Below are 22645 nucleotides of genomic sequence, written 5' to 3' on the forward strand. Positions count from 1 at the left end.
GACTCTACCTGGACACAGACCTGTTGACACAAACCTCTGGCTACAATCATACAACCAACTCCTTATCAACTGAATAGCCACCCTTCAAATTTCCAATTTAGAGATACGAATGTGATGTGGGACTGTATCAAAGGCCCTGCAGAAGTCCAGGTGGATGATATCAGTCACTTTTCCTTTATCTACTGATGCTGTCACTCCATTGTAGAAGGCCACCAGATTGGTCAGGCACGATCTGGCCTTAATGAAGCTGTGCTGGCTGTCTCGGATCATCTCTTCTACTTGCATGTATCTTAACATCTCCTCCTGGAGGATCTGCTCAATAATCTTCTCAGGAACAGATGTGAGGCTCACTGGCTTGCAGTTCCCAGAGTCTTCCTTTCTCCCTTTCTTAAAAATTGGAGTGATGTTTCTTTTTCCAGTCACTGAGGCTTTACCTGACAGCCATGATTTTTCAGATATGATGGAGAGTGGCCTAGTTCCTTCAAGCCCCTGGGATATGTGTCACCAGGCCCCATAGAAAGTCAGTCTCATCAGGTGGTCTTGATATTGCTCTTTGTTTACAGAGGGATGGATTTTTCTACCCTAACCCTTTCCTAGAGGCTCAGGGACTTCAGCAAAGCCTGACTGCCAAGGATGCTTGAGTCAAAAAACTTGCTGAGTACCTCTGCTTTCTCCATGTCTGTTATTACCAGTTTTTCCTTCTCATTTATCGGGGGGGGTCCTTTCCTGTCCTTCGCCTGTTTCTGTTGACCTATGTATCTCTTCTAATTTTTCACATCCCTAGACAGGTTCAGTTCCATCTGTGCTTTTGTTTTCCTGATCCAATCTCTGTATGACCAGATTACATGCTTTTATTCTTCCCAGGCCACACATTCCTGCTCCCATTGCCTGTGCATTTCCTTCTTATCCCTCAGTATGACCAGCAGGTTCATGCTCAGCCATATCAGTTTCCTGTCTCCTCTGCTTGATTTCTTATGCCGGGGGATGGAGAGCTCTTGTGCTTTCAGAAGGGTGTCCTGAAAGAGCTGACAGCTCTGTTGCATTCCTTTGTCCCTAGAAACAGTTTCCCAGGGCATCTCATTTACCAGTTCCTTAAACAGCAAGAAGTTAGCTCTCCTGAAGTTCGGGAGATGCAGATCTTTGCAGATCCACATTTTCCTTACAATTTATTCTCTGGAAATCACATGCGAGCACTTGCCAAAGTAAATTTCTGGCTGTCAGGCAAAATAAGTTTTGCTACAAAATTAATTTTCGGTGAAAGCAACTAGTAAATGTCACATTTTTGAGAACTGATTACACACAACTTTGCTGATAATTCATACAACTCAAAATGTGTATGCAGATCCTCCAAAATGTGAGTTGAAATTGTCCACACAAAATAGCTGTCAAACCATCTTGTACAGTTAATACATTTGCAAAAATAACAAAACAACACAATCTGGGAGCTAACTGTAAGCTGGAGAAAAAAATTAATTACTTGTTGCAAATTGTCAACTTGGTTCTTTGTGCATAAAAGCATTATTTTAAATTATACATCAGAAGATTTGCTATACTATACTTTACAATAGCTGGTAGGCATAAAAAATACACTTCAGTTAGAATAACAAAAAAAACTTAGCAGGAAATACGGCAAGAAATACTGCTGTTCAGCTGGGAGCAGAAGCTATTTCCTAATGCCACACTATTACTTACTTGTCGTTGCATCTGAATTAAGCCATACTCCTGAGTTTTACGTTTTGTTATTGTCTGGCGTATGTGATGTAAACGTGTAAAAATCACTTGTTTGGTTCCACAACTTTTCTCACATATAAATATTTTTTAATAAATATGTATGTGTATAAAACTGTGATGAATATTACTACAAACCTCCTACACACAGGATATTTAAGTCTTTGCTCATCTCATAAATGTATCAAAGTGCAATGCTGTACAACAGAAGAAACTACTTCAATACTGTTACCGCAATGTGGGGATCTAATGCCAATCCAAACCCAACATCTCATATTCAAATATTCCTGACTTTGGAGACTAACAAAATATGACTTTTGTGGTTCAGTCCCATGACACTAGTGCATGACATGTGTGGTTCCATTTGTTTAGAAAAACATTTCTTTTTCTGCAGGAAAGAATAGCTTTCTTACAGGATCTCAAGCCACTTAGGCAAATTTATAGCAGTGAAATCATGCAAAATGTGCCTGATCGTGTTATTCATTTATTTTTTTTCATTTACTTGCCCAAAGCAATCCTTTTTTTTTTTTTTTTTTTTTTTTTTTCATTTTTCATGTAGCTTTAGAGATGAAAAAGACTGAAAGCATATTTTAGTATGGTTAAGTTGAAGAAGTAAAAAAAAAAAAAAAAAAAAATTAAATCTGTTTTAACTTTGTGTTGATGCTTCCTGAAGTGATGGATGTTACTGTTGTACGAGCATGTGGAAGAGATTTTTGGTTTTTGTTCTTTGCAATGATAATGAGATACATTGGAACACTGTTAATCACCACAGACTTGCCATGGCCATAGGCAGAATCTCAACTATTGCATAAAGAGTTTCATTGAAGTTTTTGGAAGGATGCTGATGTACACTGGCTGAGAACATGGTCAGAAAAAAACACTAAAAATGGAAATGAAAAAGCTAACAGTTAACAACAAAAGATCTGAATTCCCTGTCTTCTTTTCAGAAGCAAACACCGCAAAAATCAACTATATTCCTTATGTATATGTAGATCAGCAGCACAGCCAGATATGGCTTATCATCAGTACTGGATGTTCTTATTCGCTTCTAATCTGTCTTTGTTTTATTTGATAGTACAGTTCAGGAAGTCTGTATAAATGGAGAAGCTGGAGAGCTATTTCTGATTCCCACTTTCCCACTATGCCATTTACCTTGCAACCTTCACAAGTGATGCAGCGATAATGATATCCGGTGGCTTTGTCCCCACATACTACACATAGCTCATCCTTGTCTAAGTAACTGGGTATATACCCTGCAAAGAAAAAGAGGATGTGGCATGTGAACTCCATATAAAATTATATGATACATTTGATATAAAAATATTGTATTAACATTCACCGCAGATATTGTCTACTAGCCCCACACTTCTCAGCTCACTGGATTTCCTGAATAAAAAGCTCATGCCAACAATATCACAGAAGTATTTAAACGTTCTTTGCAGCATCTTCTACTTTTCAGATTGTTTCAGCACCTACTGGTCAAGAGGAAAAAGGCGAAACATGACTGCTTTCTCCTGAAACGAAACAATAGCTCAGAAAAACAAATATATTTATTTTTATATCAAGGGCTTTGATGTGAATAATTAAGTAACAGAAAAACAGAGAGTCCATTTCTCTTTTCTGTTTCAGAAAAAAAACTGATGTACTCTGAGATAAGATGCCAGGTTGCAAAGTGACTCAGGGACACGCTAGTAAGAAACATTTACTGACAGTGCATTTGTTTCAGAACAGCTCTGCAGACATGGTTGAGAAGTACCAGCAACAGATCACAAAAGCTGTATTGATCATGCCTTACCTGGGTGTGCTCCACTGTTGCATTTAATATAGCTTAAATTTAGGGTAAAATATGTGGGCATTCAAATATATGTGTGTGTACATATATGTGTGAGAATGACATCTTCTCTTCTGAAGTGCTTCATCGGACACCTAATGAGTGAAATCAAGTATTACTACTATGAAAAACTGTTGGGAATGCTTGGTTCTTTTCCCACACCACTATTTGTTTTGACAGTATAAACATATTGCTGCTCTTATGTAAAAAACAACAACAACAAAAACCCAGAACAATTCCGATGGCAACCAACGTAATTCTGAGCCAAAGAGAACTTTCAAATGTAGTAAAATACAAAGTTTTCAAAGTAAGTGTTCCTATAATCCATAATTCAATGGAGTTGTGGTACATATTTTTTCTTAATGAAAAACCTCTCTGTACACAAAGGTCTAAGATTCATTTTGAGACGTGAGAGGGAAGTGCAGCTATTCATTTAACTCTTTAAAATTATTGAGGTACAGCAAATACTTCAGAGAATGACCGAGAGGCTGAGGTTGAAAGGCACCTCTAGAGATCTCCTGGTCCAACCTCCCTGCTCCAGCAGGGACATCATGGGTCAGTCATGTCTGGTTGGGTTCTGACTGTCCCTAAGAATGGAGACTCCATAACTCCTGCGAGCAATCTGTGCCCTGACAGTAAAAGAAGATTATTTTATTATTTTGTATGGAATTCCCTGTATGTTTATTTACCTCTTGTCCTGTCATTAGACAACACTGAGATGAGTTTGCTCTGTCTTCATCACTCAGCCCTGTAAAGTTTTTTTACACATGGATAGGATCCCAGTGAACGTTCTCTGTTCCAGGCCAACCAGTCCCAGCACTCCCAGTCTCTCCTCCTATGTCAAACTCTCCAGCTTCTTCTCTACCTTTGTGTTCTTTCACTGGACTTGTCCCACTGTGTCCACATCTGTCTCGTACCTCAGTGTCCAGACTCGGTCCCAGCAATGCAGATACACCTCAGCAGTGTAGAGCAGAGGGAAAGCTCACCTCCCCCATCCTGCTAGTGATGACCCTCCTAACTGAGACCAAGATGTTGCTGTCCTTCCTCACCTCAAGGGCACTCTGTTGGCTCACATTCAACTTGTTGCCCACCAGGAATTCCCAAGTACTTCTCTGCAAATACCCTCCTAGCCAGCAGGCATCCAGACTTTATTGCTGCATTTATTCCTCCCCAGGTGGAGGAACTGCTATGTCCCCTTGATGGACCTCAACAGAGGTCAACAGCTTAAATTAAATGAACTTTCCAGGGCTGATTTGGAGAAAGGAGGAAGAAACAAGGCAGGAAGTAATTGTAATGTCTACTTTATATTTTTGAGCATAATTATGAGAACCTAAAATTATAGGAAAGAAGCACACATCTTAGGTAACACTGGGAAACAGAACCCAGGTGTCTGCATCATCGATTTACTAATATTCCTACTGGAATTTGATGGGGGACTGGGGGATGAGCAAAGAGATCTTACTGATGTACCATATCGGTCTACAGTATGGCAAAATATTAGATTCATATTGAAGTTATATTTCTATATTATAAACTTGGGTAAAGACTGGTGGACACATGGATCTGGTTCCTGACCTTGAGGGAAGAGAGTCAGCAGGGTTTTGGTTCTAATTTACATCATGACTGCTAATGGACGTTATGCCAGTGGAGGATTAGCAGAGGCTATTATCCCCATCCTGCCCCCCTTTTGCTCACACAACACACACAGTGCATGCAGCTGACACAGGAGGAAGCAGGGTCAGCAGAGGGATGCAGGATTTTCTACTAAATTTTTTTGCAACAATTAATGGCTTCTAGTTACTGCTATTTATAAAAGGCAGTCTTAGTTTAGCATAGGTTATGTCCTCTAAAATTCAGTATCGCCAGCTTTTGCTTCCTCAAGAAATACTTCTAAATTAAATGCCTTGATATTTCATTAAGCATATAATCTGGTTAGCACTGCTCATGTAATGGCAGCTTTGTTCTATAGGAGCAGCAGGAGATAACTTATTTAAACTGCTTCCTTAAATATATACAGCAGCCTGCACATGTGACCACTGGCGTCCATCCGCTTCTTGGAGTTTCAGCACTTTATCCTACTCAGGAAACAGCCCTCATTCTGGCTGGAAAGAAATCCTCTACAGGCACTCCATGTTAGAAATTAAAAGCGGAATCCCTACGTGTAAGCACATTCCCAATTGTTCTTTTATCAGCAGTAGTAATTGCCTTCTACTTTAATTACTTAAATCTAAGGTATCGCGTTCATCACTTTTACAGGATTGTCTCTATGTCGCAAGAAAAACACATACTCTGCCCTCTTTCACTGACTCAGTGGGGAACATGGATAGAAAAGCCTCATCTCAAGAAATCACTGGCAATAAAAGTACTCAATAAGCACCAATACCCATATTTTTTTTCTGTGCTCCTTCCAACAGCTAACGGGGTCAGAAGTGACAGGAAAGTAAGAAAATTGGAGCTTCAGCAGTTTTTAAAAAAGATTGATGCTTCAGACAAGCAGACCACACCAGGAGGAATAAGGGAAAATCAGTTCTTGCAAACCATAACATCCACTGTAAACGATTCCTAGTAGTTGCAATTCCTGAGTAGTTAGCAATTAGCTAACAGAATCATTCAGAAGCAACACTGATATCACTGAACTGTACAGTAATAGCCAGTTTTGTTCCCTCGTCTTTCAAGCCATAAGAAGGCCATGGACTTCCTGGAATGAGTCTAGAGGAAGGATGTGAGGATGCTCAGAGTGCTGGAGCAATTCTGTGAACAAAGGCTGTGGCAGCTGAGTTTGTTCAGCTTGGAGAAGAGAAGGTGCTGGGGAGACCTCACTGTGTCCTTCCAACACATAACGGGGGGCCACATGAAAGCTGGAGGTGGTTTTTTTTTTTTTTTACAGGCAACAGTATGTATAGATAGAACAAAGGATAATGGCTGTAAACCTAAATAGGGTAGGCTTAGGTTAGATATTAGGAATAAATTGTTTACTGTGAGTAGTGAAGCCCTGGAGCAGCTTCTCAGAGAAGCTGTGGATCCTCCATCCCTGGAGGTGCTCAAGGTCAGGTTGGATGGGGCCCTGGGCAGCCTGAGCTGGTGGGCGGTAGCCCTGTCCACAGAAGGGGCTGGAACTGGTTGGGCTTTAAGTTCCCTTCCAATCCAAGCCATTCTGTGGTTCTACAATACTATGCTGTGTTTGGATTTTCATTTGGTACATCCAGTAGACCCTCAAAGTTAAGCACTGAGACTGACTTGACATCATTGTTCACCGCTGATCTTTGCTTGGAATGGAGATCACTGATGAACAACCTTGACCTGTGTTGTCTGCTGATTCTTCTACAGCCTAAGGCAGCTCCTTTGCTCTCCAGACTTCTACCTACCAGCCTGCCTAATCTTACCTCCTTGTCAAGGCTAAATGCTCAGCAGGACCAGCTGCCCCTATCCTGGAAAAGCACGTTGAGTATGTTGTATAATCTACTGAGTTTTGATGGTGATCTATGGTAACTTTTAAATTGCAGTTGTAGCTTGTAACACGCTCTGTACTGGCGTGGCAAGAAACAATTTCCTTCTGCAGGAAAATGTTCTACAAATGTAAAGGCAGACAAAGATCTGCTAACCTGTCCAGTTATCTGACGTGGTCTGTACCTTTAACACTGTATGCCTATGGTCTCATTTGTAGGAGTGACACCTCAATGCACTGTCTAACAGATTGGGGGGACTCACAATAAGTGGCTATTCTTGCCCCCCTGCAGCAAGGCAAAGAAAAGCTATTTAAATGGAAACAACCCCTGAAAAACGGTAATGCATTTTTTCTTTGTACCCTGCGCATATTTAGACAAGCACATTCTGACAAAAGCAAAAAGCAAATGTCAGTTTTGTTAAAGAACTGTTGCGTGGACTTCCCACTTCCAGCTCTCTGTTTTTATACACAATATCAATTTAGGAATTAAAACACACCTTAAAAAATTCCTGGGATCAAACTGTGTGTGACTGTCCAACAGGGATACATGAGATTAACACCAACAAATGGTGTTTATAAACCAGATGCTCATCGGCTTGCTCCTGATCCTTCATAGGCTTATTCCTTGCAAGCAAGGAAAGCCATTTTTGCTATTGCAGAACACTCGTGTTTTAAGACCATTACGCAGTATTTTGTTTTCACTGTACGTGACACAGTCATGTAATAAATGTATTCCCTGAAATCTTTCTTTCTTCATGCAAGCCATGTGACTAGAGACTACTCAAGAAAATGAGGAGTTCAGACTTATTCCTAAGCTCGTATTCACTTACTAGACACTGCAGTACGAAAATGAATAAGAAGAAATTAATTACTACCTTGGGAATCCCAAACTGCGTTAGAACTGAAAAGAAAATTTATACTGCTGTAATGTTGATTTTATAGTCACACTGTAACTCCTTTTTAAGTATCAGAAAATTACAAGAACCATCCAGTTATCATCCTTGGTATACTTGTGTATTAGTCTATAGAACTTCTATTGGACAAAGCACAGAGCTGGGTCAGAACAAGCTTACTCCATTCTTGTTTGTTTGTACAATCATTGTTATTCATCTGAAAGGCTGTGCTGATACACTGATCTCTATTTGCCACCTTCTTTAATTCACTCCTCCTGAGGAAAATTGCTTACATCTCCACAGAGCACGGAAGCACAGGAAATGTCATTAAAGAGATTCTCTTTTCTTTCTGACTTTTCTTGGCAGCTAGCTGGCTTTCTTGTCCACAATTGTATTAACATTCTTTGATTTATGAAATTACTAAAATTTAGCAAGAGAGTCTGCAAAGACAGCAGGAACAACATTCCCTACAGTCTCTTTTCTCTGAGTGACTTTCCTAAATATTAGCCCTTATCTTTGGGTTGAGTCAGAATCCTTGTCAATGAAGCCCAAACCTTGATATTGCTTTAACTGCTGTGATCAGTACTGCAGTTGTGCCCATTACCACGTACAGGTACAAAATGCACTACTGTACATAACATTTGAGTGTTGGGCCATTCAATTTTTTTCCCCCAAATTATTAAAATGGTTTTAGAGAACGTGCCATAGTATGATAAATAATTTATTTATCTAGAAATCTCAGTGAATATCAGTTTTACTAGTGATGCAAAAGCAAAGCATGACAGAGTTTACTCTCCCATCCTTCATCTTGTTGTGCAAGGGTTAGAGTAAAGGAGGTGAAAACACGTTTTCCACTGACATTTTTCTTAAGAAAGAAAGAGAGATAATTACAACTGCATAATAATTTGCTGAAAAGGATGCCAATTCTCTGATCACAGCCGCTTCTTTATTTGGGTGGTCAAGAGCAAAATTAACCATTCTTAAGCTCAAAATACTCATTAGCATAGCTAGAGCTGCTCTCCTGAAGGAGCCAAAGATGAAAAGTACTCAGTTTTTTGTAACTTCATTATATGCACACATGCACCCTGTGCTGATAAGAAGACATTTTTACATAACCTCCATGTTCTGTTTTCTGAGGTATTCAAAGAGCACCCCGGTATTTTTACACTGCTAATAACTCAGTTTGGACTAATTCACTAGCGTAAGCTAGCAGTCCTTTCCTTAGCTGCATGCAAACTGCCTGAGAAAATACAAAGGGAAATGACAATGACAATTACAGTAACAACAATAACTTTCAAACCCTACCCGCCACTACACCAAGGGCCCTTAAAAATATGTCATTAACCTCACCCAGGGAAAAAAAAGGTGACCAACAGGGCTTAGTACTGACATTGCTATCACACGACTCAAGAATCTGAGCCTGAAGACCAGGATTTTTCAGGGCAGCTTCCAGTCCTGGCCTCCTCCACAGCGCCTGAGGTTAAAGCCTAAATTCACAGACAGCAGCCAGCATCTTTTGTTAACTTTGTCTGTGAAATGACTGTGTGCAAAGGGAAGTGAAATCCAACCCTCAGCCCACACTCAACTTTGCAGACCTATTTTCCACGTTGCCAAAATATTGCTCATGAGGCAAATGTGGGGATACAGAGGACTCTGGGACTCTGTAAACAGTTCTTTTGGACTTTCGGGACTGCGCTACCTCTGTGCTGTCCCCAGGTGTTCCTCCTTGCTGTACAGACGGCGGGAGGAGGCGTAGGGGTGTTCTGTGCGGCCCCTCAGCCTCTGGGGTTGTTCCATGGCACGGCTCCCCAAAGGAGCACGTCTGCCCATTGTCAGCTATTCTGCTCACTGGATATCACAGCCTTTCTTCCATAGAAGTCACGTCTTTCATCAAAGCCATCAGGAAAATATAGTTTTCAATGCACTGCAATAAGTAGAGCAGCTTGAATGTTTTCTTTTGTTCTGGAACAGCTAGATATACTTTCAAACTACTAACTTTTCCCCTTTTTGATGTCTTATTGGGGTCTTTTGTTCTTATTTTTTGAAGTTACTTCAGGAATTCTTTTAAAGTGACATTAACACAGAGAAATAATTAAATTCCCCTTTACAAACGTTAACTTCCTCAGCATGAAATGCTAGTGTTTCTTTCTGCTTCTCAGATGGAAAGGAAGACTTTAAACATCTAAAAAGCTAACAAAAGTTTTGATATGAAAAGCCTCCATGTGCTACTGCAAAGTACAATCTGATTTGAACAGCTGGAATCTTACTGAGATTACTACAAATTTCAGGGGACTAACAGAAATACCAACTGCAACAATCAGGACCCCTCATGGACACCTGCTTAGGGACTTAATTTTGCTTTAATGGGCTATTACCAAGGCTTCTCCTAACAAACTCCCTCTTCCCCCCTCAAAATCAATTCTGGATCAATACAGGCACACATGCCCTGTACGGAGCCTTCTGTTCTTAGGACAGGATTAAAAGATTCGTTAATTTTATGATAGCTTGGTTAAAAGATGGAAATTGTAAGAAAAAACCAAACCGAACAAAACCCACAAGAAAGAGAGAGAGAAGATGCACATGTCCCCCACTGTTTACGTCTGTTCTGCTTAACAAACTCAGCACTTGCAAAGGTCTGACAGAACGTATGCAACTTTGTATTGTCACAGCGATGCGGCTCTAAGGAGTCCCAAGGAACGGTGCTCAATCTCTGCGGATGATCAATTAAAAGCCTGCTTGAGAGATGCCTTCCATCAAAATTCACTGCATTTTTAGGGAAACCGAGCTAGTAGCAAACACGAGCAGACCTGCAGTTTTAGAAAAGAACTCTGCTCCTTTAACCAAACAAGTGAAAAACTTTAAGCACAGCACGAACTGTATCAGATACCTGAGTACCAAATTAACTTGTTTAAAGCTCTGATATAAGTATATCAGATACTCTTTAACAGCCTTTAGCACGATGAAAAATATGTTACTTAAATAACTTTGCAATAGTAAGACTATTTTCTCTAAGTTGATTCTGTGTAGTTTTTTTTTTTTTGAACCAAATCCAAGACAAGAAAAAAGGCCATAAAGAGTCATTAGTTAAATCCCAATAGTAAACAGCCTTAAAAAGCATTTAAAATGCTGAACAATACAAAACCATGCATTATCCACAGCTATTCAATCTATAATTCGCTCATCTTCTTACAGCTTCCAGACATAGGATTTAAAAAATATATATTTCCTGCATTCTGAACTACAGTGGTGTTCAAAGAATAAAAACTAAGACATTTATCTACCAACTATATAGATTTACTGCAGTGAGCGCTAATGAATATTACCTGCACCAAGGAAAATACTTCAGAGTTCTGTATTATTAATAATATCAACCAGTCTACTTTTGACCATGAAGCCACTTTAAAAATAGTAATTAGTGTTTTATCTACCCAGCTAGTTATACTGCATTCATTTGGGTTTTGGATAACTGCATACAGGAAATCTGGTCTTAATATAAAAAGGACATTATGTTGCTACAACAGACTGTGTATGTTTATTCTTTAATTACGAGACTGTAAAGAAACAAAAGGATGTATATTCTCTGTGCATCAGTTTGCTTGTCTGACTTCAAAACAAACAACACTGAAAAGATTTTCAAGCATTTGTTGGTATTTTGGGCTCTTTCTGAGAAGGGATACCTGCTCTGATTACATGAAAGAAAAAGAAGGAAATCTAAAAACAAGTAATGATTTAATCCTAAGGGAGCTGACGCTGCACTGATTCTCTATCACAAACATATTGACTATATCAACTTTTTGGATGCAGGAGTCTTTGTTGCACAGAGACATGCTTGGATTTTCAGCCTTTTTTGCTTTGCACAATCAGAAAGTATATGGTTTTCATTTAAGAGTTACTGTACCAAATGCATTCGTTTTTCCCACACGTATTTACAGTTCTATTTTCAAAATACTTTGCCTGAGTTGCTGAGTAAACAGAGTTCACATTTACTGGCAACAAGGACTCACACAAACCGAACGCAACTAGAAAACACAGCTTCAGATGAAGAATATACAGCGACGACATTTCAGACGAGAAACTTTCTTATCTAGCTCACTGCTGAATAGTACATGAACTTAATTGCCACAAAAAGCAGAAAGCAAGCAATAGAATTGAAAATGTCTTTTACAGATTAAGAAAAAGTGCTTGGAAATCCTCATCGCTCACAGAAAACCTTACAATCACCTAGCAACCTCTGTTACTGCTGCTTTCAATTTTGAACAGGCAGCCTTCACATTCAAAGATGTATCTGAGCCAACTGATGCAACTGTAAGTTTAAAGCAAAACAAAAACATAAACAGAGATTTTTTTTTGTTATTTAAATAAATTGCCCCTACCTTTCTTCTGAGAGTACGATGGCGACTGCACTTGAGAAAAAGTAGGTTTTTCTTCGGTGAAATATTCAGGTTGGTTGTACTGATTCAGGGCCATGTCCATGTCAGAGTACTCGCTTTTAAACACGTTTCCAGGGTAACTACAGGTATAAGGCTGATTCACCGCCCAGGCCTGTTCCATATATATGTTGTTACTGTGCAGGACCTGAGCATCACAACTGCTGTAACCCTGATTATCTTCGATATATGTGCAATAATCAGTGGACTGCATGTAGCAATTGCTACCAGCAGCTGGGTGCACTTCATATATTTCTTGCATACAGTAGTTCATTTTGTTAGCCTATCTCAGCTCCTACTTTACGTACGCACACACACACACACAGGCATGCATACACATGGGACGGGAAAGGAGCACTGAATATACAACACCGACAAAGTCGACAGCAAAACAGCCCTTTTTACTTTGGAGCGGCACCCGATGTGCTAAAATCCTATTTATACTGGGATGGCTTCTGAACTCCCCTGCCAGTCAAACATATTGGGAAGCAGATTTATGACAGTCAAAGGTCTTAATCTGTGACTGTAAGTTAATTCCAAGGGAAGATGGCAGACAGGTAGCAATGAGCACCAGACAAAGAAGCGACATCCCGACAACCCTCCTGTTCCACTGTTTGTCTGTAATAATCATTTTATAAACCGTTTTCAGCCCTTTCCAATATGATTAGAAAATGATTACTAAGGCAAGGACACAGTTATGTCACTGTAGTTGTCAACTTAAGTGTGAAGCGTTATAAAGACTGCTTAAGAACTCCCAGAGGGGACACGCTGAAAATCCTAAAATCAATAATCCTGTTTTTCAGCATTAAACCACAGAAAATCCAATAGTGCTGTGCTGATGACCCAAACAGAAGTCTAGTTTTACAAAATTTAGCAACTTAATCTGTCATCAGCTTTATTGATTTTGTTTTACAGAATTACATGCATGAATCTCCCCAGCCTTCCACACACGCACAATCCTCCCTATTGCCTGGTAATGCATTTATGGGAAAGCAGCTTTTTTAAACTTCAGTGATTTGGGGAGGTAATTTCTATTGAGTTCAACAGGTGGGAAACTTCAAAATAATGTCAGTTAATCAGCAAAAAGAACACTGCTTAAAACACCATCCATAAGCTAATTGTTTGCCTACTCTGCTTTGTTATCTTTTCTGTTTTGGCAAGGAAGCGCTTTTAGAAACCCATCTTTATGACACCATACAGAAGAGAGTAAGGAGAGATTTTTGCTTGTTTTGGCTCACGTATGAGCTATGAACTTTTTAATGCTACTACAACAAATACTATGTGCTCTTACAATTGCTAAACATATCCCAAACATCATTGCAATTACTATATCTTGTTTAAACAGCCATTCTTTTTTTCATCCAGAAGAAATTGCTTCATTTTTAGCTTGAATTAGCTGCCTTTTGCTTTGTTGGTTTTTTTTTTCCACTAGGAAAAATATGTTTTCTTTACAGAACAGCTGAAATGTGGCAAAACTTTGGAAGTCAGTAATAAGATGGCATCTCTTTTTAATGTCTGTACTTCTTATTAGGAAGCAGAATTACTGATTTGACAATGAGGTCTCGGCTTTGCTATTTCACTCATTTTAAACAATGCACAAGATTGCCAAAACAACCCTGTAGGTTGGCCCTTTTCACATGCGACTTTAAGAACACATCTAGCAACCTAAATCAACATACACCTTAAATGCTTCTCACAAGTTCTCATAAATATGGAAGAATTGGGTATGACATGTACACACTTCTCCTTACCCGACACTGTTACATGCTTCAGACTACTATAAAGAGCCCACAGATAAACGGTCTCCCTTCCAACACATAAGCAAACTAACTCAGTTAAGAGAGAAGCGTTGCCAGTCAGTATTTAACATATAGACTGAACAGAACTCAAGCTTCTGAAGATGAGAGAAGCTATAGTTTATGCTCAGAATACTTTTAACTATAAAAGAAGCATTTCTCATTAACACATCCACAAATAGGTCTACATTACATAAGTTGAAATGTACTCTATCACGATTAGTTCTACCGAAGTCTAACTTCTAACGAAGCTACTTCCAAAATGCACTCATTCTAATAAAACTGATAATTTAAAGTAACAATTTACTTCACTAAAAGCACTAATAGCAAAATCCCTGAAGTAAAACATCAGTGAACCCGCATTCTCCACACTCTTTATAACACAGATCTAACTCAACAAACAGCATTGTGAAACAGTGTGACAAAGCTCACATAGAAAATTTCATTTGAGCTCCAGTTCATGATCTAGATTTTACAAACAGTGAATTTGTCTATGATAAAAAGCATGTCTCTGGCAGGAACTGATTTTTCTAGAATGGATGTTCAGCACTTCCTATAAAAACATGCCTGTGTTTCCAAAGAAAATTTGTAATAGCTGTTTACACAGAAACCCTCAAACCATGCCCATTTATGTGATCGGCTGGTAATTCTGTGCTACATACAAATGTGATGCATACAACCTGCCAAGCTTACTTCTCCACGTTTCCCAGAAAGAAAACATTCCACAAGTGAGATTGCACAAAGGTGAGGCTGTATTTTACGGGACAGCAGAGCAGAACGCTTAAGATATTTTTGCACCATCCAGAAAAACCTTTTGAGGATTGAACTTCAAGTTCTCAGTGGGTATTTCTTCCCTTGTGGATTTGTTCTGCCAGATGAAGCAAAACCTGCTCCTCGCTTGCTCTTCCCTTTCATTGATATAGGTTTGTTATTAAAAAACTAAACAGAATTGAGACCATATGCAGCCAGAGCCATCCCAGCCAGGATTAAACCTGAGGATATGGTATCATGATGTGGCACAGTCTGTGAATTTCTTTCTATTCCAGGATCAATTCCTCAAAACATTTTTTGTTTTCTGTTGCTCTGTCAATAATATTTTGAAGTGTGTCATATGTACTACTTTTCACAGAGTAGCTGTAATATCAGAAGGAAATTCATGTACAAGAAACTGGAAAGAATGAAGAGAGATGGATGAGAGTCTTTTCTTACCAAAAAAAAAAAAAAAAAAAGAAGAAAGAAAGAAAAAAAAGAGAATGATAAACATTGCCAGGGAATGAGGTTTCTACCTGTAATGTGCTAACACTAAAAAGGTTTATAGCACTGCAGATTGCTGTTCCCTTGGAAACAAATCAGTTCAAAAACACTGTAAAGATTTAACATCACTATTAAAACTGAAATATTCCTATAATATTTTCATGTGACTCTCTCAGGGTCCAATTCTGCAGGCCCCTTTCATGCATTACTTTGAATTAAATCATCTGATAAAAGGCAGTCTGACAGGTCTTTATCAAAAGTCTGAATGTAGAGTAGAAGACAATATTTACAACTGTTCTTTATCTTGCATTCTGATTTGAACATTAGAGTCTTAAAACATGTCAAGTTGAGCTTTCACTGCTTTCAGCAATGCAGTATCACGTTCAGAATTTTCTTAGTTCACAAGTGTCTGCTTTTGGTAACACATGGAAATCGACTGCTAGTGGAACAAAACCTCAGCTGCAGGCAGAGGCCAATGGTAGAACCTTTGATATCGTGGCAGACGAGGATTCAAAGTATGAATCCTAGAAAGAAGTCGGAGGTGTCGGTTCATTGTACCAAAACAGAGAAAAATTAATGCTAAATCCAAACCCTGAATGCCCCCAGCGTATTGAGATACTCACCCGATGTAAATCAGAAGTAAGTGCAGTGCAGTCGGCGATGTTACTGTGGCTGAGCAGAACTACACAGCCTCGCTGCGTATGCCTGAAGGGAGGCTTCTGCAGGCAGACTGCCTTACAGTACACCATGCTGCTTTCCACAGACTCATGTTTTACAGTCTCAGTCTAAAAACTTGAATTATGAACAAACAAATGCCCCAACAAGCTGCACTTCTCTTGTGACTTAACTCAGTTACCAAAATATCAAAATGAACTCAGAAGTTTTAAGGAAAAACAGTGTTCCTGTGGATGACGCTCACAACGGAATACCCTAAACAGCTGAGATCCTGAACACGGAAAAAAACACCACTGCTCAACGTAATCCACCCCACCTCGTATCACTGCTACCTGTGGGACGGTGGCACACTACCCGCAGGAATCACCTTCACCCCATTGCTCCGAAACTTGCGCTCCCTGCTCTATCGCAGGGGCTATCTCAAGGCAGGGCTGCTATGCTCCACTTCCGAATATTCAGCATATGTGGAAAATATTGTAGAGCATTCAGACTGCCCAGGGCTCTGCAGGACCAAACGGAAGGATCGTACTGCAGCTCTGTTTACACTTTATGCATACAGATGGAAAAAGCTGAACTATTTAGTCACAAAGAGCTTTGCACATTGGAGTATGTTGTTGCAAGGATTAACCGTACCTTTCTAAATTCTGTTACCTATGTTCGTATTACCAGCACCTAGTTTTTAATATACATCTTTACATGTTACAAAATAAATTGCTTTTCCTATTTGTAGTTCTTCGCCTTGCCAGCATTCTCTCAGTAACTTCTCATAGAGGTTATGTGGGAAAAATAAATCAGATTGCTGCTTTTCAAGACGAATGCAAAACTGACTTTTAGGACTCCTAGTGTTCAACGTGGAACACATCCCAGTCTGTATCTCTGCATATCACGAAGAGAATATACTGAAAAAGAACTTCTAAGCAGTGATAATGTGGCTTTTGCAACATATCAACTGTCAAAATTCAGCTATCTCCTTGCCCACAAGTTACAGCCATGAGCTAACTTATAGCTTTGCACTGCCTTACAATTCATGCACGTTATGCTCTATGACCAAAGAAGACTCAGAATGATGCTTCAAAGATACAGTGTGCCAACGTCTTGTTTGCGGAAGCTGGGTATCTGCTTATCGCACCGGTTCTGACCCTCATAGGTAGTGTTACAAACCTAGAAAGAAAACCTCAAACTTCAGAATCCAAAATGATACCAAGCACTCCGAAGAACAGAAAAGGATCTCTGTACAATATTTATCTTATTTTGAAAACTCTACTTCTGACTGAATCAAAAAGTATGTAAAACTATGCAATTTTATTGCTGTAAAATTACAATTTGATGGTTCAGAGAGAGAGTCTCAGCGGAAACAAAGGCACTAAAATTGTCATTTTGTCTATCCTGCATTTGTAATATCAAGCAATAGAGTACAGGGGAAAAGAGCTGAAGCTTTCTGGCATAAAACAGTTTCTTTGTGTTTGGAACAGATACAGCGAGCTTCAAACTAGCTGCCTCTGGTTTAAACCTGATGAAGTGCTTACTTACACAACATACGTCTCTTTTCTCAACATGTGTCAGTTTGTTCCTTCTCAAAAACTGCTTCTCTCACAAAAGCTGCTATACCTTGCTTATGACACGCCACTAGATTTGTAGGTGACTCACAAAATGCCAGAGTGATACGCCTTTCATTTAAACACTTCAGATTCATTAGTCTGTTTGGATAACAAAGAATGTCATAGTTTATATTTAAATTTCAGATTCACTACAAATCCAGCTCTCCCTTAAAATATTTGACATCTTGAATTTGACATCAATTGAGGAGAACAGAGCCTGCTTTTTCATGACCAAGAATCTCCCAGGTTTTGTTCTTGCTTTTTCTTACACTATGAATAGAGTAGAGTAGAGTAGAGTACAGTACAGTACAGTAGAATGGGATAGAATTTCCTTGCACTCTTCATGACATGTGAAAGTAGTATGCCAAAAAGAATTTGTTCTCAAAACGTTTGCCAAAAAGCTGTCTAACAAAGTCCTTAAATAGCGTTTGACAACTTTTAAGATAGTGTCTGAATAAATATTGCTGAAAGTAATCATAGGCCTGTGACCCAGACAACCCAATTTGTTAAGTCTCCCCATATCTCATAATTGGAAGACCCTGTTAGCAGACATCACTTAATTACGGGGCTTATCTCGCAGGAAAGTAACAGCCAGCACTTAAAATGCAAACCTTTTCTGAGTCATTCCCTTCCCCAGCTCCACATGAAAACTTTGAAGTAAAAAGCTCAATTTGTTCAAAACCAAAACAGAACAGAAAAGCAGTTAATGGGGCCCGACACAACATGATTGACTCTCGGTTGGGACCGTCTGGGTTTGGCAGCCTCCTGACAGCCCCAAGTAAGACGTTAAAGCGATCAACACCTGACATCTGTTAGCAAGGAGGCATTCTGAGGTGAAGAGCAACTAAATCTAAAGAAATCAGGTACTTAGACCAGTTTAACTTTTTCATGAGGTGATATCCTTCCTGACACTGTAATCTTTCTTCCTGGAGTGACGCAAGACTTAAAACAAAACAACATGTAGTCCCTCCCTTCCTCCTAATATGCAGCATTTATCTCTTAGGCAATGAAGAACAAAGAATGATTTACCCCACTTCAAAAAGGAATAAAATTAATGTAAGCACTAAATTTGTGCTAATGTCTAAACTGTGATTCTCAAAAAGAATTTCTTCAGTGCTGCTCTAACGTGAACAAAAAAAGCTATCTGAAAGAGGATGGCGATTTTTTCTGATTACTAAATCAAAGAATATTCAGAACAAAAAGCTGCATTTATCTGAGTTCTTAACATGCAGTTACTGAAGCTTTGAGGGATGGTTAATAATGAGAAAGAAGAAAAGGCAAACAGCACAGTCACAGGTGAGAGATGAACACCCTGAAAGTAGTAAACAAGTGCTTTACTTTGTCTACGCTTTTTTAAGGCATTAAGGAAATGCTTTGTTCACAAAGTCCAGGTTCAAAAAAGATTTTTGATCTGCTTATCATGACCACAAAGAGAGAAATAAACTTTTAAATGGCTGAAGGAATATAGATAATTTTAAATTAGGTATTAAATTAAATAAAAGCCCAGTAAGTATTTATCACATTGCCATTAGGGCTCCCCACAAAGCTAACAAGTTATGTAAAAAGGAATACTAAAAATCACAATTATCTGTGATGCAAAACACAGCAAAATAGTAACAAGAAAACTCTCCCCACATAAGAATGCTAATACCAATGGCCAATCCCCTGAACGTAAACAAAGATATAACAGCCTTTTTCCTTTCAATACACTGTTTGCTATGCTTTGCATAGTAAAATTGGTTACCTTTATATTTTTTTTCTTCTTTTTGATATTCCTGGGAACTTGACGGGACTTGAAAGTTTGCTTTTGCATGGCCTGGCTGGAAAATTGTGCTAGTCCAAGTTGAAGCATGCCGACACTGAGAGAGTTGCTGTCCATTCCTCTGGATGCCATCACTTTTGGAGAGCCTTTTCCTAAACAAATCGCTTTCTGCTATGCCTACTACATTCCACTTCTGATTTCTTTCAGGAGGGTGAATCAGCCTGTGCCATGACAAGAGGCCACTTTCTGGATGGCTGGCAAATACCATCGGGCTATGAACTGTTGGCATTGCCAGAATCTTGCTCAGGTGTGGAGTTTTGGAAAGCAAGCGCTTCCCCAGCTCTCCTGCTGCCGCGGTACTCCCATCCACTTGGCTGCACTGGTACGACGCAGAGCCTCTCAGCCATGCCCATTCAGCCACCATAGTTCCCCTCCGGTGCAATTAAATATAAAACACTCCCATCTGTGAAGCCTAAAAAAGCAAGCAGATCTATGTGGACTAACACTAGATGCAACTTTCACAACTCCACAACCATGACATGGGCCCCCGGGCAAGTTACCACCAATTTATTGCCCTGCTCATATGATCATTTGAGGTCTTGTAGGTCGAGGCTGGTCGTGAACAATTTTCAGATACTTAAAACACAAAACATCACGGATTCAGCCTTGTTTGACTTCGCTCTTATCGTAGGCTGACCTGAGGGACACTCTGTTACCTAAGTGTGACATTCTTATGTGGGCATGCTTAGCAGTTCCGCTTTTGCTACCTACTGCCTTTCTCTAGTTGTGGTCACACTGGAGTACCAGACACTAATTTTATCACAGGAGTTCAGACGTGTGGGTCCAGTGTCAGTCAGAAAAGAGACTAAGGCAGCATGACTTGACCTACTTGGTCAAAACACTTAGGTGAATTTATTTAGCCCTTCATGTAGAAGAAACTGAGATACCACTAATTGATAAATCTGCAAAGATAAATATAACCCATCCTCTATTTTGGGGAAGCAAAATTATGTGCTATAGGAATATATATTATATTCTATATAATTATAGCTTTGCTCAGTGTGTTGGTTAGTTTAAGTGTATATTCATCCTTTCTTTTTTTTTTCCTGCTGGGAGCATAAGCTCACTTGATATTTTAAGTTTAAGGTCTGCTCCTTCCACCCACTTTATCTCAGTTGGACTCTAACAGCATGAATTTGTCTGAGACACTATCTGGCATCACAGAACTCAGTGCATCAGACATGTCCAGACAACGACTGAATTTGACCATACCCACTTTCTTCAGACTTGTTTTTCATAGCAAAATTAAAGACTGACTTTAAACACAGGCAATATGGTAAGAGGATATCACTTGTAGGAGGATAACTACATTTAAAATAGAATAGTGAATACAACCCAGAAAATAATAGGCAATTGAAAACAAATTAACATACTTCTTCTTTTTTTTTTTTTTTTTTTCTCTCCACAGTTTTAACACTTTTCTGTCTTCTAGACTCCATAATACGCTCAGACTCAGACAGAGAGATTGGATTATTCTGGTAAAACCTCCAGGAGCTGCACGGAATTTCCCTGTAAGACCTGAATCTAACTTGGCTGTTCATTCTTCTTGGCACGGCGAAGAACCATGCACTGTAACCCACCCTTCCACAGCCAATGGTAACCTCAGATAAGGGATCCTTCAACACAACTCTACTTTCCTCATTTTCCATCATGTTCTAATTATCTCCCTGCAGAATTAGTGCTGTCTCTTTATACAAATCTAGGAGAGAAGCAAGTGCAATACGTAATGGATGTAGACAGTTCTATAATTCACTCATAAATAGATATTTCTGTGTTTTGTGAGATTCTCAAGAGGACCACTGCCCTCACATAACCTTCCACCTTGTTAAAAAAAAATAATTAGTTATATCCTATGTTACTCAGTTGTTGCTATTATTACTGGAAATGAGATCAATGATTCATGACCCAGGCTGTTCAATCTTGTTAGGCAAAACTTCCTACATCTCCTCTACTTTACCTTTGTTATTAAAGGCCATCTTCGCTGTTTTTAGCCTGTGTTATGAGTCTTTGCCTTACCTTTGATTTTAATTAAAAGACACAAACTCATCACAATAGTACATCTTTCCTAAGGATTCAAAGAGGATGTCATATGAGACTTACAGATTTTTAAGTAGAGCAAGAAACTCTACAGCACTCCTTAGCTTAAAAAAGAACATTAAAACAAGTTTGCCAATTACTGTATTTGCAAGTATCTCTGGGATTTTTCAAACTGACACATTTCAACTGTAAGAATAAACAGATTATGTTGCAGCTCCCATCATTCAGAATTTGCCCAGGCAGCTTCTCAAAGGCTAACCCATTTCAAGCTGCTTTGTCTATTCTTTTCCTTTTAGCTCCCTCTGAAATTTGTCTCACTATTTTGACTCCTATGTTAGCTACAGTTTCTTTAATTTTACAAGTCTCTATTGTATTTGTCAAATTCTCCCCAGTCATCAGGGACGTTCTACATTCAAATTTCAATAGATGAAGAGTAAGCAGTAAGGAACTAGCACTGAGGGATGGCTAGATGAGAGATTTTCTCTCTTTTTCCTATACATCTGTGGTGCAGAAGATTTGCATGTCCTAGTTTACCATTTACCTTATTAAATTGTTAAATTACAATTTCACTACGGGACTATATTATTTATTCTACTACTTTTCTTTCCACATATCTTGCTTGATTTTTTCTAAAGCTGTGTTTTGTTTGCTTGTTTGTTGTTTTGCAACAGAGGGCAGTTTAAATCTTCTACATCTGATCTTGATTTTGTCAAACCAAAACTCTTTATAAAGGATGATCATGTAATTTGTAAGAGCTCCCTAACTGCATGAGAATCATCTCTTCCCCCACCCATAGCCACTGTTAAAATGGCCCTAATCAAGGTAGAAAGCAGCACAGCCTACTGGGATGAATCATGACTAAAACCACAGGCCCTATTTCAGAGTGAAGAGAGAGTAATAAGAAGGGCCTAGAGATCTTCTTGTCTATGATAGTAAAGGAATCATCATGTAATTTCAGATGTAGAAAAGTAGCATACTGTAGTGATAATTAGCATATGAATAGTCAACAATTCAAAAAAATTTCTCAAGATCCCATCAGTGTTTTTAAAGGTTAGTCTGTTTTACAGAAGAAACAAAATTTTAACAGATGAAGGGTCTATTGAGCTGAACAAGTACAGGATAAAAGAATTCCTCAGAAA

The 22645-nt window shown here is 39.1% G+C and overlaps 1 protein-coding gene across 28 annotated transcripts in view; it reads right to left on the reverse strand.

Moving 5' to 3' along the window:
- Nucleotides 1-22645, reverse strand: part of THRB (thyroid hormone receptor beta) — a 168360-nt gene that overhangs the window by 21516 nt on the left and 124199 nt on the right. For 14 of the 28 annotated variants that reach the window (XM_040677171.2, XM_025147070.3, XM_040677142.2 and 11 more), the window contains one exon: nucleotides 2881-2981. In XM_040677171.2, the coding sequence (XP_040533105.1) occupies nucleotides 2881-2981 (101 nt within the window). Of the gene's footprint in view, nucleotides 1-2880; nucleotides 2982-3523; nucleotides 3655-12270; nucleotides 12618-22645 lie in introns of those variants that run through there. The other 14 variants (XM_046919416.1, XM_046919437.1, XM_046919410.1 and 11 more) reach the window with 2 other exon arrangements.

This window comes from Gallus gallus, chromosome 2, assembly GCF_016699485.2.
Source record: "Gallus gallus isolate bGalGal1 chromosome 2, bGalGal1.mat.broiler.GRCg7b, whole genome shotgun sequence".
In the NCBI taxonomy this organism is placed as follows: domain Eukaryota; kingdom Metazoa; phylum Chordata; class Aves; order Galliformes; family Phasianidae; genus Gallus; species Gallus gallus.